This window comes from Convolutriloba macropyga, chromosome 12 (genome assembly GCF_964194025.1).
Source record: "Convolutriloba macropyga chromosome 12, txConMacr16.3, whole genome shotgun sequence".
Lineage (NCBI taxonomy): Eukaryota > Metazoa > Xenacoelomorpha > Acoela > Convolutidae > Convolutriloba > Convolutriloba macropyga.
In genome coordinates this window covers 49,311,924-49,325,851 of record NC_134479.1, presented here as the reverse complement: position 1 = coordinate 49,325,851, position 13,928 = coordinate 49,311,924, and the positions used below count along the sequence as shown (strand labels likewise).

General features: G+C 38.4%; 1 protein-coding gene across 1 annotated transcript; it reads right to left on the bottom strand.

Moving 5' to 3' along the window:
• Positions 1-8,028: 8,028 nt before the first annotated feature.
• Positions 8,029-13,880, bottom strand: LOC142351149 (uncharacterized). The gene is made up of 2 exons (XM_075403265.1): positions 13,060-13,880; positions 8,029-8,298 (listed from the first exon to the last, which is right to left on the bottom strand). The coding sequence occupies exons 1-2, from the start codon at positions 13,732-13,734 to the stop codon at positions 8,128-8,130; spliced, it is 846 nt and encodes a 281-aa protein (XP_075259380.1). The 5' UTR covers positions 13,735-13,880; the 3' UTR covers positions 8,029-8,127.
• Between the last annotated feature and the right edge of the window lie 48 nt (positions 13,881-13,928).

Genomic DNA, 13,928 nt, shown 5'->3' with positions numbered 1-13,928 from the left:
TACAATTTCTTGGCTCCTTTTCACAATAACTTTAGCAAACGCAGAGAAGTGACTGTTTTAAACTCAGTCTATAATTAATGTGAACTGCATATTGAGTCAAAAGTTAAACCAGATTTCAGACCAATCCATCTTGAATCTTTTCACCCTATAATACAAAAACGCTCTCACGCTATTTTTTTGTTTAAAGGTAATTTTTAGGCAATATCCTGACTATCAGGAAATTATTGAAGAACTCATATTTAAATTACCAAGTACTCGATACTGACACTATTTTATTTTAGTGACACTACAGATGTCAATCAAACTCCGTCTAACTATGCAGAGGGATCACCAATTCTTCCTAAACACGACGTTCTCGCCTAACTTCTCACACTTCTGTCACTTTCGACTCCGATGCCCAAACCAGAGCGAGAGATGCAAAACACGGCGCTTTTCACAATAGCGTAAGCGTCACCGCAGCATCAGCTTGTGAATGTCGCCACGTTTTCAAGGGTGCCAGTGCCTTAACCCGCTACTACTTGTTCTTGCTCAGCAGAACTGCCCCTTTTTTATTGACAGTGACGCAAGTTCCGCGACATTACTGCTAGGTTCTAAAAGCTAATACTCCAAAGTAAACGAACACCGCAGCAGAGATCTTCCTGGTTGTTGAAGTGGATATTGAACAGTCACTACTCTCCAAGTCAGAGAGAGAGAGAGAGAGTTGCCAAATTGGGCATACTCTGGGCAAGTGAGCGGACCAAAACTTCTTTCACAGTTGCTCACATACCACCTTAAACAGATGCGAATACCTGCACCACCACCATCACCACCAGCAGCAACTAAATCACATACAAGTCGATATGAAATTCTCGTGGTGCCTGCTCCTCGGCCTCAACGACAGATTCTCCAGCCTCCTCCGTTTGAGAGACCAACTTCTATGGACAATTACTCGTGCACTGACCCCTCACCCAGAAGACGACCTTCCCAATGATACATCAGACCTACCCGATCTGCATGTACCCTGTCCGATCGCAACATTCGATTGAAACCTCTCGACTGACGTATAGCCCACACAAAGGCTCACATTCTTCATCCAAGTCCAGTCCTTTCGTGCCAAAACAGAGCACATTCCACAGGCCACTTGAACCAAGCATTCACTTTTATCAGTTCACTAGTTCTTCTGGAGTTAACACGGAACATGAAATCCATGTTCCCGAGAGGTTTTTTTCATATCTCTATTTCCCCAGAAACGCAGCAGAAAATTTTGAAGAATCATATGCAGTTAATATTGAGGATTTAGCACGATATGCCCAATTACAAGCTTTTTACTCACAGTTACAGAGCAAACATAAAAACCAATTAAAAAAATATTTATCAACTTAAAAAAATAACCCTTCGCCGCCTAGATTGGGTTGGCTTAATTAACAGAACTTGTTTAAAGGACTCCCTTATTTGAATATTTGGATACCCTGGATGTGCACTAAACACAACCCTTGCATGGAGAGTGTTCAACTTTTTGCAATTTTTTCTGGGCTTGCTGAGAAGCACTTTACACTCACATCTCTTCTTTGTAACCTAATATCACTTTAGCCAAAATAAAAACATCAGGATTCATTAGGGGTATTTTAAGCAACGGTTTTTCATGTATTACAAAGTGACCCAAATAACTGACCATCAACCTCTGAAAAACGAAAAAGACGACACTCTGTTGATAGCACTCATTCACACTCCCAAACTCAATTAAGTTTTCAACTAAAAAAAACTGATAATTTTTCTTACAATTTCTTGGCTCCTTTTCACAATAACTTTAGCAAACGCAGAGAAGTGACTGTTTTAAACTCAGTCTATAATTAATGTGAACTGCATATTGAGTCAAAAGTTAAACCAGATTTCAGACCAATCCATCTTGAATCTTTTCACCCTATAATACAAAAACGCTCTCACGCTATTTTTTTGTTTAAAGGTAATTTTTAGGCAATATCCTGACTATCAGGAAATTATTGAAGAACTCATATTTAAATTACCAAGTACTCGATACTGACACTATTTTATTTTAGTGACACTACAGATGTCAATCAAACTCCGTCTAACTATGCAGAGGGATCACCAATTCTTCCTAACCACGACGCCCTCGCCTAACTTCTCACACTTCTGTCACTTTCGACTCCGATGCCCAAACCAGAGCGAGAGATGCAAAACACGGCACTTTTCTCAATAGCGTAAGCGTCACCGCAGCATCAGCTTGTGAATGTCGCCACGTTTTCAAGGGTGCCAGTGCCTTAACCCGCTACTACTTGTTCTTGCTCAGCAGAACTGCCCCTTTTTTATTGACAGGGACGCAAGTTCCGCGACATTACTGCTAGGTTCCAAAAGCTAATACTCCAAAGTAAATGAACACCGCAGCAGAGATCTTCCTGGTTGTTGAAGTGGATATTGAACAGTCACTACTCTCCAAGTCAGAGAGAGAGAGAGAGAGAGAGAGAGAGAGTTGCCAAATTGGGCATACTCTGGGCAAGTGAGCGGACCAAAACTTCTTTCACAGTTGCTCACATACCACCTTAAACAGATGCGAATACCTGCACCACCACCATCACCACCAGCAGCAACCAAATCACATACAAGTCGATATGAAATTCTCGTGGTGCCTGCTCCTCGGCCTCAACGACAGATTCTCCAGCCTCCTCCGTTTGAGAGACCAACTTCTATGGACATTTACTCGTGCACTGACCCCTCACCCAGAAGACGACCTTCCCAATGGTACATCAGACCTACCCGATCTGCATGTACCCTGTCCGAGCGCAACATTCGATTGAAACCTCTCGACTGACGTATAGCCCACACAAAGGCTCACATTCTTCATCCAAGTCCAGTCCTTTCGTGCCAAAACAGAGCACATTCCACCGGCCACTTGAACCAAGCATTCACTTTTATCAGTTCACTAGATCTTCTGGAGTTAACACGGAACATGAAATCCATGTTCCCGAGAAGTTTTTTTCATATCTCTATTTCCCCAGAACATACACTAAAGCCAACCTATGGCACGTGCACATCCGAATAAAATGAAAACGAAAACGTGGAAGGAGGACAAGATAAGAACATCCGCTTTGATTGTGCTCAATTCTTGATCATTTTCAGATTCACGGAAAGATTTTGGCACACGTCCAAACACTCCGTTGCTCCGGCAGCACTCCGTATAGTGTCTGTCAAAAAAACGACCCGTTCTATTCTGAAATTCGGTTGTCTACTTCGCTAATATACTTTATAATTTTACAATGGGCTTCGCGGAGTGAAGACACAATGTCAAAATTAGAATTGGAATTCGCAAGGCGAAAGGCCCATTATAGTTTTGAGGTCAGCATTGCAAGAAATCAAAAGAGATTCGGACTACTGCATTGGAATGAAAAGACATAATTAAGAAAAACTGAAGTGGTTGTCCTCAAATAAGCTATTATGAACAGACATGTCTGAGCATGCAGCGGGCAATGTAATAAAAGTTAACACGAGACAACTAAACTGCGGAAAACATGAAAAAAGATCTGACTAAAATAATGGAGTGAAAGGCATTATGATATAAAATCAATTTTTGCACCGTATTAAGATTTACTGCACTTAATCAAATAAAGATGATCAGCTATAACATAACCTCTTGAACCTTAATAAAAATTGTCCAGTAGGAACAAATTTTAATAATAATAAAGTGTTTACGATATTAATACTTGGTCCCAGGTTAAATATAAAAATACAATATATACAATGGTTTTTGTAGTTAGTGATACTTATTAAAAAAAATATGGTAAGTTTTTCAGTTTTCAGAATTCGTTTTCAAGTCTGCTTTGTAGACGGTCATTGAAACTGCATCTTCTTCGGGTGTCGTGCTCATGTACTCGCCCAGATACCTCACTCGCGGGTGCGTAGGATATACATTTCCAATTCCAATAGAGATGTTTGTCTATTCCGGGGCTTATTCTGCAGTTCTTTGGACAGCTTCAACAACAAAAATATTGGGTGTTGAAAGTCTTTGACGTCACCTGGTCTGCGTTGATATCTCTGATTTTTCCAGTGAAAGCTTTCACGTGGCTTTAGATCTTTTCCTTCACCAATTTCTCACTAGATCTGGGTCCGCGGCGGTCAGCATATACCTTGAGTGGGGTCTGACGTTCAATTTGAGTACCGAACTCTGCAATATTGCCATTGCGAACCGTGACCACCAATTTTCATAGTTCTTTGATGGTAGACGTCTTTTATGATGGTTAACTTTTATGATGGTAGATCGCGGTGCAAGCATTTCGTGCAAGACCTCCAGGTTCATCGTTGACCTCCCGTTTCTGTGCTTTTGGATTTCTGCGAAAAAAGGCGTGTTTCCAAAAACAAGGCTGCATTATTTGTTGTCTAAGTAAGGGTTTCCAAGAGCTCTTGCTGTGGCAGCCTGGCATTGTTTTTCTGAACATTCTCAAGTCAGCAAATTTATTAGGTGAGGGCCATCATCTCATCCACAGTTCATTGGTGAAAGCAGTGACTGACTGAGTGCTATACCCTACCGCAGGATAGCTACCCGAGACTTTTTCAAACATTTTCAGACAGCTTTCGAGGAGATGCCCTATCGATCGCGCGTAATCAAGAGCGTTGAAGTGAGCTTCAGCCACTATATCCACTTGATTGTGTTTTAATTTTGTCGGAAACGTTGCGCTAATGCTCTGGAACAGAATATCTAGTAGGCGGGACTCCAAGCAAGACTTCACAGACAGACATTGGCGGATACATTCTTGAAAATCGATCTTAAAATGCAATTCTGTTGGACTCGCTGCTTTTTCAAGTGATAATGTGCCCACATTGAGGAAGCATAGATGAGTTTCGGTTGGATGAAGTTTTTTGTAAAAGAGCGTTTGAGTGTTAAGTGTGACACCCCATCGCATTGAACATTTCCACTGGATCGCGTTCCAACTTTTCTCTCATTTTCTGATAGCATTGTCGAGATGATTCGGATCTTTTCCGTTTGTTGCCCCCCAGTACGTTTTGCGCCCCCCCCCCGTTAGAGCACGTGCCATTACATAGTGAATCAGTATGTAAAAATATTGCACGTGCGTCTGAGGGATGCAAATAATATGCGCCCACTAAGTTGGGGGCACAAACTGAAAACATCCGATGATTCTTGTATGTCAGTTTCCTGTCAATGATTAATACTAGTGACTTTGCAAATTTTTTTCGTAAATAATTGACCGTTAAAATAGATTGTAGATGATGTAGGTTCGTCTGTGCGATAAGACATTATTTCTGTTTTTGATCCGTTCACTTTCATCTTCCAGTTGAAGCACCAACTTTCTATCGTACTGCAAAAATTTCTCAGCAAGTTGGTCTGCCTGTTTAGCTGGCAAATCCGCATGAACCTGTACAGATGTATCTTCTGCATGTTTGAACACCTGGTAAGAGTTGGTAAGAGTTAGGAATTTTTCGCGACTTGACTATGAATGATGCAAGAAGTTGAAAGCTACAGTTACGCTGATCCTTTTAAAGCGATAGCGCGCAACCAAAATGATATGAACAAGGCAACAGAAACTATTCAGAAATGGCTTGAGACCAACAAAATGAAACTAAAAACAGTAAAATGTCATAAACATAACATGAAAGGGCGCATCAAGGCAAAAATTGGGAAGAAAGATCAAGAATCATTCAAGTCTCAATTTGGGACTCATTATACATCAAAACTTAAGTTGGAATTAAATTTGCTTTAGCAGGTTCTAGGAAAACAATGAGTGCAGTGTTTCAAATAAAACATAATTTGTCAAGCTCATGTGACTGAAAGTGAAACTAAATGCATACACTGGATATGTTGTGCCGATTGCCGTCTATGCCTCTCAAACGCAGCTACCAAGTAGAAGTAACCTCTGCGAATTTGAAAAGCCCAACACCAATAACGATGTTGAAGAAGCATTAGAAACAACACGTCAGACTGAACGGGGTGAATATCGAATCACAAAAGTGAAAATTAACAAAACTAACGATAACTTTTTTAGAAGAACAAAATTGTTCATCAACTACGTCTCTAGAGTTGAGAATGGTTATTGAAAGACCCTAAACAAAATTACTTTACAGAGAATATACCGGAAATTTTTCTCAAATCCTTATGTGAAAGAGAATAAATGCACATGTTGAGATTTGCAGATGTGGAAATTGCAACATACTAAATGGGATAAAACTGATTTGAACTGAAATTGGGTGAGTCTTACTCTAAATCTTGCACTACGACTACTACTGCAACTCACTTTAGTATGAATTACCTGATGTACTTCATGTGAAGATACAAAGGATAATGAATTGTGCATATAGGCTGGTATTTCGACTCTTGCCCGGAACATCAATTACAATATCAATTGGCAGTTACAACATAAATTCGCCAATAAAATTAAACAAATGTGCAGTAAATACACGACAAAACGAGCTCATAGCAATTGATAAAACTCGTACCAAATAAACGGATGAGAATTTTTGAATTAGATCCAGCAAGCTACTGAATATCATTATTAAAAGCGCTAACTTTGATATAAAGCAGATTGACAAATAATATCTAACAAAAGTTTACTGGAGTTACTTCGAAAATTGTTACTCTGAAGTCAACTCCTGTTCTTGGACCTTGCTCTGCAATTGTGGCAGCTGTAATTCAGAGCAAGGTCCGTAATTTTGAGCAAGTAAGTTTAAAGCAATATATGTAGGTTTTTTAATAAAAAAAACATGTCGATTTGCATCTGCTACATCAAGTCGAAAATGTATTTTTACTCAGATGTAAATGTTTTGTAGATACGATTGTAGATATGTAAAAATTCGTTTCAAATTTCCTTGAATGATTGATTTTAGTGATTTGCAATCTATTTTCTGGCTTTTCATTTTAGCATTTTGTATTGTTTATAACCTGACGATGAACTCGAAAACGTTCGAAAACGTTCGTAAGAAAGTTTCAAATTGACAATCCTTTCTTAAATCGCAATTCAGAAAGTGGTCAACTGTACCCCTCAATGATGGGTGCAAACCCTTGTGCTCACTACACAGAAGCCTAAACTCTCTCTCTATCTCTCACACACACACCAACTCCAGGATTCATTAAGCAGCTACATTGGTTACCTGTGAAGAAACGTGTGCTGTTCAAAATGCCAGCGCCTAATTCGTCATGTTCGACGAGTTCCAGGGTATCTTAGCTCTCTTCTGTCTCGCGATGATAAAGTTACAAGATGCCAATTCATTTACAACCTTAAATTGGGAAGAAGGTCTTTTAGCCATGCAGTTCTGCATGAATGGAACAGACTGCCAGTTAAATTGAAGCTAATACCAGATTAGCATACATATAGCACGAAACAAAACTTTTTATATTGAAGCACTTTTGAGTATTTGAATGGTGCCTAAATCGATACAAATAAAAATGAGTATTTAAAGTTATGATTAGTTTTGATGTGATAATTAGCATTGGGGAGACTGACACCTTGCTCGAATGCTTTCTTCATCCCTTTGATGTAGACAAATATATAGGGTAAAGATTTTTGCTGAATGCGTTGGTCAATGCTCAAACACTTCGGCAAGCGCAGTTTAGACGATGATTTTATAACTGAGCGGAAGAATACCGTTTTCAGACCCCGGTTCATCAGCCTTTCCAGAGAATGTATCAAACTTTTCCTTATACCAATGAAGAAAAGGCTCCTGTAATCAAGATGTCTAATAAAGCTTTTAATGATTTTTTAGGGAGCTGATTCCTAATTGCTTTGATTGTTTTGATACCTATAGCCGTCTTTTGTAAAACTTTTTTGCTTGGCTTTGAAAATTTCAGTGACAGTCCAGTATGATTCCGAGGTATTTGCATTCAGTTTTCAGTTTGTTTTTTTTTGGTTGTCCACTTGAATTTTTTCTGATACATATGCAGAGACAACAGGGCATTGTTTTAATGAAGCCGATTGGGACCAAGTCCACTCAGCTACGAGCTGAAAATCCACAACAACAACAAGCACAATGCTCTGTAACGTGGGGGTGCATATCGTTCTAGGAGGCCCAAACATAAGATCTTAAAGCTGGTAGCATAGTCTAGTGCTTTTAATTTCTTTAGAAAGTTATAAGACAATTTATTATCATTGTATTGAATGATTCAAATTAAATTTCTGACAGTTTGATTTATCTTTTGCTTCCGCGACTTTTGCCTGCACTTTTTCTTGTAGTTTCCTGACTCACTGACATGCGTGAAGCTATATTGCTGTTCATGTCTCTCGTTTCTCGGGCAGCGCCTCTCGAAGGAACAGGGCGAAGCGGAAATGTGCCGAGTGGAGACGGTCTAGGAATCACAACCTAAAAGACGTTAGCTTATTTGAGAATTCCACGAACATTAAGTACTCCGGAAGTGCTCTACAAACATTAAGTGCTGCCGTGGTACTAAACTTATAATGGTGGATATACCTTTTTAAACTTTTATCCTGCTCTTAAATAGCTATTCGGTTGTATTTGATTATAATCCGGCGTCATATAGAATGCTGAAATCGAATTAGAAATCATCAAGAGTGAGATATGACCCCTCCTATATGATCAAATTTTGTTATTTGAATATACTGATACTCTATTACATTTAATAGGTGTGATGCTGAGCTCAACTAGTATCGAAAATTTGGATATTTCCTTGTTGTGCCCCATCTTAGGGGGTGCAAATTATTTGATCACACCAGACGCACGTGGCATATTTTAAGAAAATGATTTACTGTGTAATGACACGTGCTCTCTAACTGGGGAGTGCATAACCACTAGGAAGGGGGAGAGAAATGGAAAAGATCTGAAAATTCAATTAAACACGTTGAGGCAGGGCGGATTTTGTCTTAATGTCTCCGTAAATAAATAAATTTAAAATCACAATTTCAAATCACAATCGGTATACATCATTTCGTTTCGTGTTATCGTATTTTTAATTGCTCTCAAACGAAGTTTGTAGCAATTATATGAGTCCTGTCGGTCTTTTTTAATGCAATTTTTTGCGTGGCAAGTTTTTCGTCTGACCCATTTGAACTTTTCGTCATCAAAAATGGGATAACAGGTAGCGCCCAGCGGGCAATAAATGCTCTAAGAGCTTTTCAGCTCACTAGTCTCCAAGTATGCGACTCACAGAAACTTTTTTGAAGACTTATACGTATGGTGTGAAGTATGAAGAGATGTTCTTAGGAATTGAACCACGCCCCCCCCCCCCCCCCCAAACATCAGTCCCCCTCTCACTTCAAAAGAAGAACTTTTGGTTCTGTGTCTGGACTTCAAAAAAGCCTTCGATAGCGTTCCACATGACATCGTGCTACAGAAAGTTGAATTACTAGGCTTTGGCGGTAACTTCTGGAAAATTTTTGCCAGCTACTTAAGTAAAAGAAAACTATGTAAAGCTTAATGATTTTAACTCAGAAACAGTGCAGGTAACAAGTGGTGTTCCACAAGGATCACTACTAGGTGCACCTCTATTCATAATTTTTGTTAACGATCTTCCCTTACAAGTAACCAAGTGTGAAGCCTTTGGTTATGCAGACAATTTCAAGCTTGTTGCAACGAATAGTGAAAACAATCAATGCGATATAAAAACAAAGATGTATGGCGTTTAAACAATAAAATGACATTAGATGAAAATAAGTGTTATATCTCGCCAATCAAAAGTCAAGACAAATCCAAGTCAAGTTTAACAATAAAACTATACGTTAGCAGAGCGAACAAAAAGATCAAGGCATTACAATGGCGCCAAAGCTGAACTGGAAACCTAATGACGAAAAATGTGGCTCAAAGGCACTGAAAGCGTTCTACTTCTTAAAAAGAAACACTTCAGCTTCCACAAAACTAAACGCAAAACTCAATGTGTACGCAGTATATGTGGTACCAATTGTTACATATGCAACTGAAGCCTGGTTCGCTAACAAAACGGGACGAAGGAGATTGAGCGCGTTCGAATGAAAGCTACGGGTTGGTTCCTTAACAACTGGGAACTGAATTACCAGAAGATGCTTGGAAAACTCAATTTACTTCCTCTCATTATTTATAGAACTACACGATATACTTCTTTTAATTGCTTTTCTCTCAGGAAATGTCAATATTCCGACCACTAAAAACCAAAACTGTGTTGATCAACCAATTACCAGACAATTTGAGCTAATAAATATAAATCAAACAACAACGAAAAAGGCAGATGAAAATTTCTGGAGTCGTTCTAGTCAACTTTTAAATATTATCTGTAATATCACAAATTTAGCTATTGAAAGCTTTAGCAAAAAACGATTAAGCGAATTACAGAATTGTACTGGAATTTTTGCTCTAGACATTACTCTGAAACCAATTCTTGTACCTGGACCTTTTTGAGCAACTGCAATCCAGTACAGAAGGTCAGATTAGCCAACCAATAAAGGTATGTCAACCCTAGTGCCACGACGCTGAAGCCTAAACTACCACTACTTTACCCCCCATTCCCCATCCCTGAACATTGTTCAGGGCGTAAGGGCCGTGTGCAGCCAAAACCGCCCTCTGACCGTTGCACCCCTCCCAATGTTACCATCAGCCCCCTGGTACACTTCCGCTGCGCTCATTTCACGCCCCTTCAATTAAGCTAAAGCTAGACTCACTAAACCTTGGCTAGCTACTGACGAAGCCAACCGCTCGCCGGTCGTTTCAGGGCAGTTCTCCCGACTTTAGTCGATTTTGTTCTAAATGCTTTTTCTATATTTCCAATTCAAATGTATGACACCTTTGCTATCGTCTTCTGTCAAAATTCGATACTGTTTAATTGCTCTCAGACTACGTTTGTACCACCTATATTAGTGTTTCTCAATGCATTTTCTTGCTTTACTAATTTTTAGTCTGACCCCTTTGACTTATAATCCTCAAAAACAATCTAAACAGGTAACGCTCGGAGGGCATTAAGATTTTTTGGAGCCTTTCGGCTTACTAGACTAATTATTCGATGCGGCGACACTGTTTTGCAGACTTAAGTTCATTGTCTGAAGGGCGTTTCTTAGAAATTGACAAACTAGAACTATTAGAAATGACAATCAATTCGCCCGACCTCTTAGCTTTTCTTTTTTCCTCGCTTTTGTTCATTCCTGAAGAAATCTTTTACGATTTCAACGAACTGAACCGTGAAACTTAAAAAAATTTAGAATTCTTAATGTTTTAAGAATCAAGAAATTTCAAATATGAGAATTGAAGATTGTGTTTCTTGCATTTTTTTTGTCAGTTTGCAAACCTTTAGATTGCCAAGGTTACAATGTTTCAATCAAAGCAAGCTTTTGATTAAGCGCAATCAAAGGAAACGGAGATAGATGTTTCTCAATTTTACAATTCTTAAGATAGGAGGGCATAAAATTATGCAGATTTTTTGAAATTGTTTTCTTCGTGTTATGCATTTGGCACTGGTGCTTTTTTAGTTCCTCAAAAAACTAGGTTTTTGGAATATCTATAGAGGATGCCAGATCATATTTTTAACGTCTTTTTCAGAATAATAAACCAATATTGAGTTGAGGAATGTTGAAAAAATACTTAGGATGTTTTCCTTCTCTTGGCTTTTCCAAATATCCCGAAAAAATCATTTAGAAATGAAGGGCATGGAAAGCGTATTATTCAGAGAATTTCAAAGTGCTTTTTCTTAAGCAATTGACCGAATAAGTTGTTTTTTCTAGTTCGAGTATTCAGCAAACACTTAATTGAAAATAATTTTTGAAGGCTCTAATCTGTAGGGAACTCAAGGCCATGGTTTCGAGGTTTATCTTACATATTCAGAACAACTGAAAAAAAAGTATAAGTGAGCCAAGTTCTTTGAGCTTTTTCTTCCATTGCAAAACCGTAATAGCATATATATCGCTACATTGTACAACTACTATTAACCATAATTTTGCTGTAGTTGTTGTCTGGACCCATTTTCTAGCGGGAAAACATTGGTTGAGTTAACTGAAAAACCAATAAATTGGGGAATATGTCAATTTTTTTCTCCTTAAACGTTCTTAAAAAATGCTTTCTAATCGTCGTTACGTATATCAAGCACTCCCCTATTGGTCAAGCAAATTAGGTATTCTCGCATTTCTTACCGATTTTGATATTGTGCATAATATTTGTTTTTTAAGCGGGGCGCGTTGATGTTCATTTTTGTTTTTTTTTTTCAATAAATTGTCCTTCATTCTTTTCAAATGGTTTTATCATTTAATCATGCATTCGTGCCTGGTACAAAATATTGACTGTCTCAAATATTTGCTTTTTTTAAAAGATGTTTTGCATTACTTTCTGATTTCATCTTACCAGGCAAACTGATGGCTCTATTGGTATTGGTATATTCTCGGATTCGAAAGTTTTCGTAAAAATAGTGCACTATGCTACCAGGTTATCGATTAATTAGATTTCTGTTGCCAAAAATAATCATCTAAGATTAGGCAGCAGCCAAAGCCGACCCTTGTCTTGTGGTTCGAGAGCAATTTGTTCGATGCTAGTGGGTTTATGTTTGCTTATTGCAAGAAAACTCAGCAAAAAAGATGTCCTATAATTGCAATTGTGAACTACTAATAAAATTTTGGCCCATGAAAATTGACTTAAAAGTACAATTTTCGGTATGAATCTTTTATTAGTTATTCATACTCATAGTGGCAAAACGTGTGAAGATTTAAATTGGAGTCATTGTGTTTGAGCCGAGTGAGAATACAGATTCAAATTTGAACATTTTTTTTACAATTCTTCAAAATATTTGTTCTTTTTTTCTGATTGAAGATGGCCGAAATAGTGAACGGCTGAAATAGGTGTCCGTTCTACAGGCACTTGTTTTTGTTTGAATAATTTGAAAGTCGAAATTGCTGAATACTTTAAACTACCTTCTGTTCTTATAGAGCTTTTGAGGTTTTAGAACGAAGACTTTTTAACATTTATTTTGCTAGTTTTCCTTAAAGCTATACCGGGCGCTATTGCAGAGAAAACTACAATGTCTTCTTGCCTTTTTCTGCATATCTGGCCGAGTCGCCGGCATAGAACCAGTTTTTGTCGACTTTTTAGACTCGAAATTTAGGGGACTTAACACCCCTGCCCCTAGTGGGTTATTATGGGAAAGAGCTCAATCCTTACTTTCTCCACATCTTTGAACAATGCTTCTTGTGCAGCTCCCAGTTCGTGTGCTAACATTTTTGTCGTCAAATCAGACTGTGTCGTTATTGAAGCCTGAATCATCTGCCTAATTCGTTCTCGAATAGTCAAGTTATCAGCGTCCGAAATTGGCAAATTTTTCAACTGAGAGGTTACTTCTCGTCGGTCCGTTTTCAAATCCACAACTTCATCCGCACGTTTTGCGTCGTTTTCTGCAACTTCGCCATCGATTTGTTTGATTTTGTAGTTGTACGCCCAAATTTTGTCAGAGATTCCTGTCGAAAATGCTGGCGGGGCTTCTAATGTTTCGATCGTTTCTTCGAGTTGCTTCTTAAGAACAGTTCGCGGCTCGGTCGCAACGTATTTATACAATGAGAAATGTTGGAATAATGTGGTTGTTATGTACTCGGAAATAATGGTACAGCATCGAGTAGTTAAGTCAGATTGCAGTTCAATTAATTCTTGTTGAAAATTCGATATCAATTTTGGTAGAGTTAAATCGTTATCGATCGAATCGAAAAGTTTCAAGCAGAATGCGGTTGAAATTTCAGTTTGATTTTTCGTGAACCCTCTTTGCGTGCAGAATTCTCGACAGTCTGATTCCAATAGGAATCTCGAGCCTTCTAGAATGTTCTCATGGTCGTAATCAACGAGCATTATTTTTGGAAATGCCAAATAAAATATTCCAATTTCAAATTGTTTGGTGTTTGTAATTTATGTTTTGGCTTGCACGTGCGTTTGAAATTTAATGTACGTGTTTAAAATTACGTAGAAGACGTTTATGCTTTTACAAAAAAGAGTCTATATTAGAATATGAAAGCGCAGCGCTCTCATGTATTGATTAAAAAGAG

Bases quoted from the DNA above. Each gene is read 5' to 3' on its own strand.
- LOC142351149 (XM_075403265.1), bottom strand. From the start codon at position 13,734: ATGCTCGTTGATTACGACCATGAGAACATTCTAGAAGGCTCGAGATTC. The intron at 8,299-13,059 runs GTAAGGATTGAG...AACGTCTTTTAG, and splicing joins TGTTCAAAGATGTGGAGAAA to GTTGTGATTCCTAGACCGTC.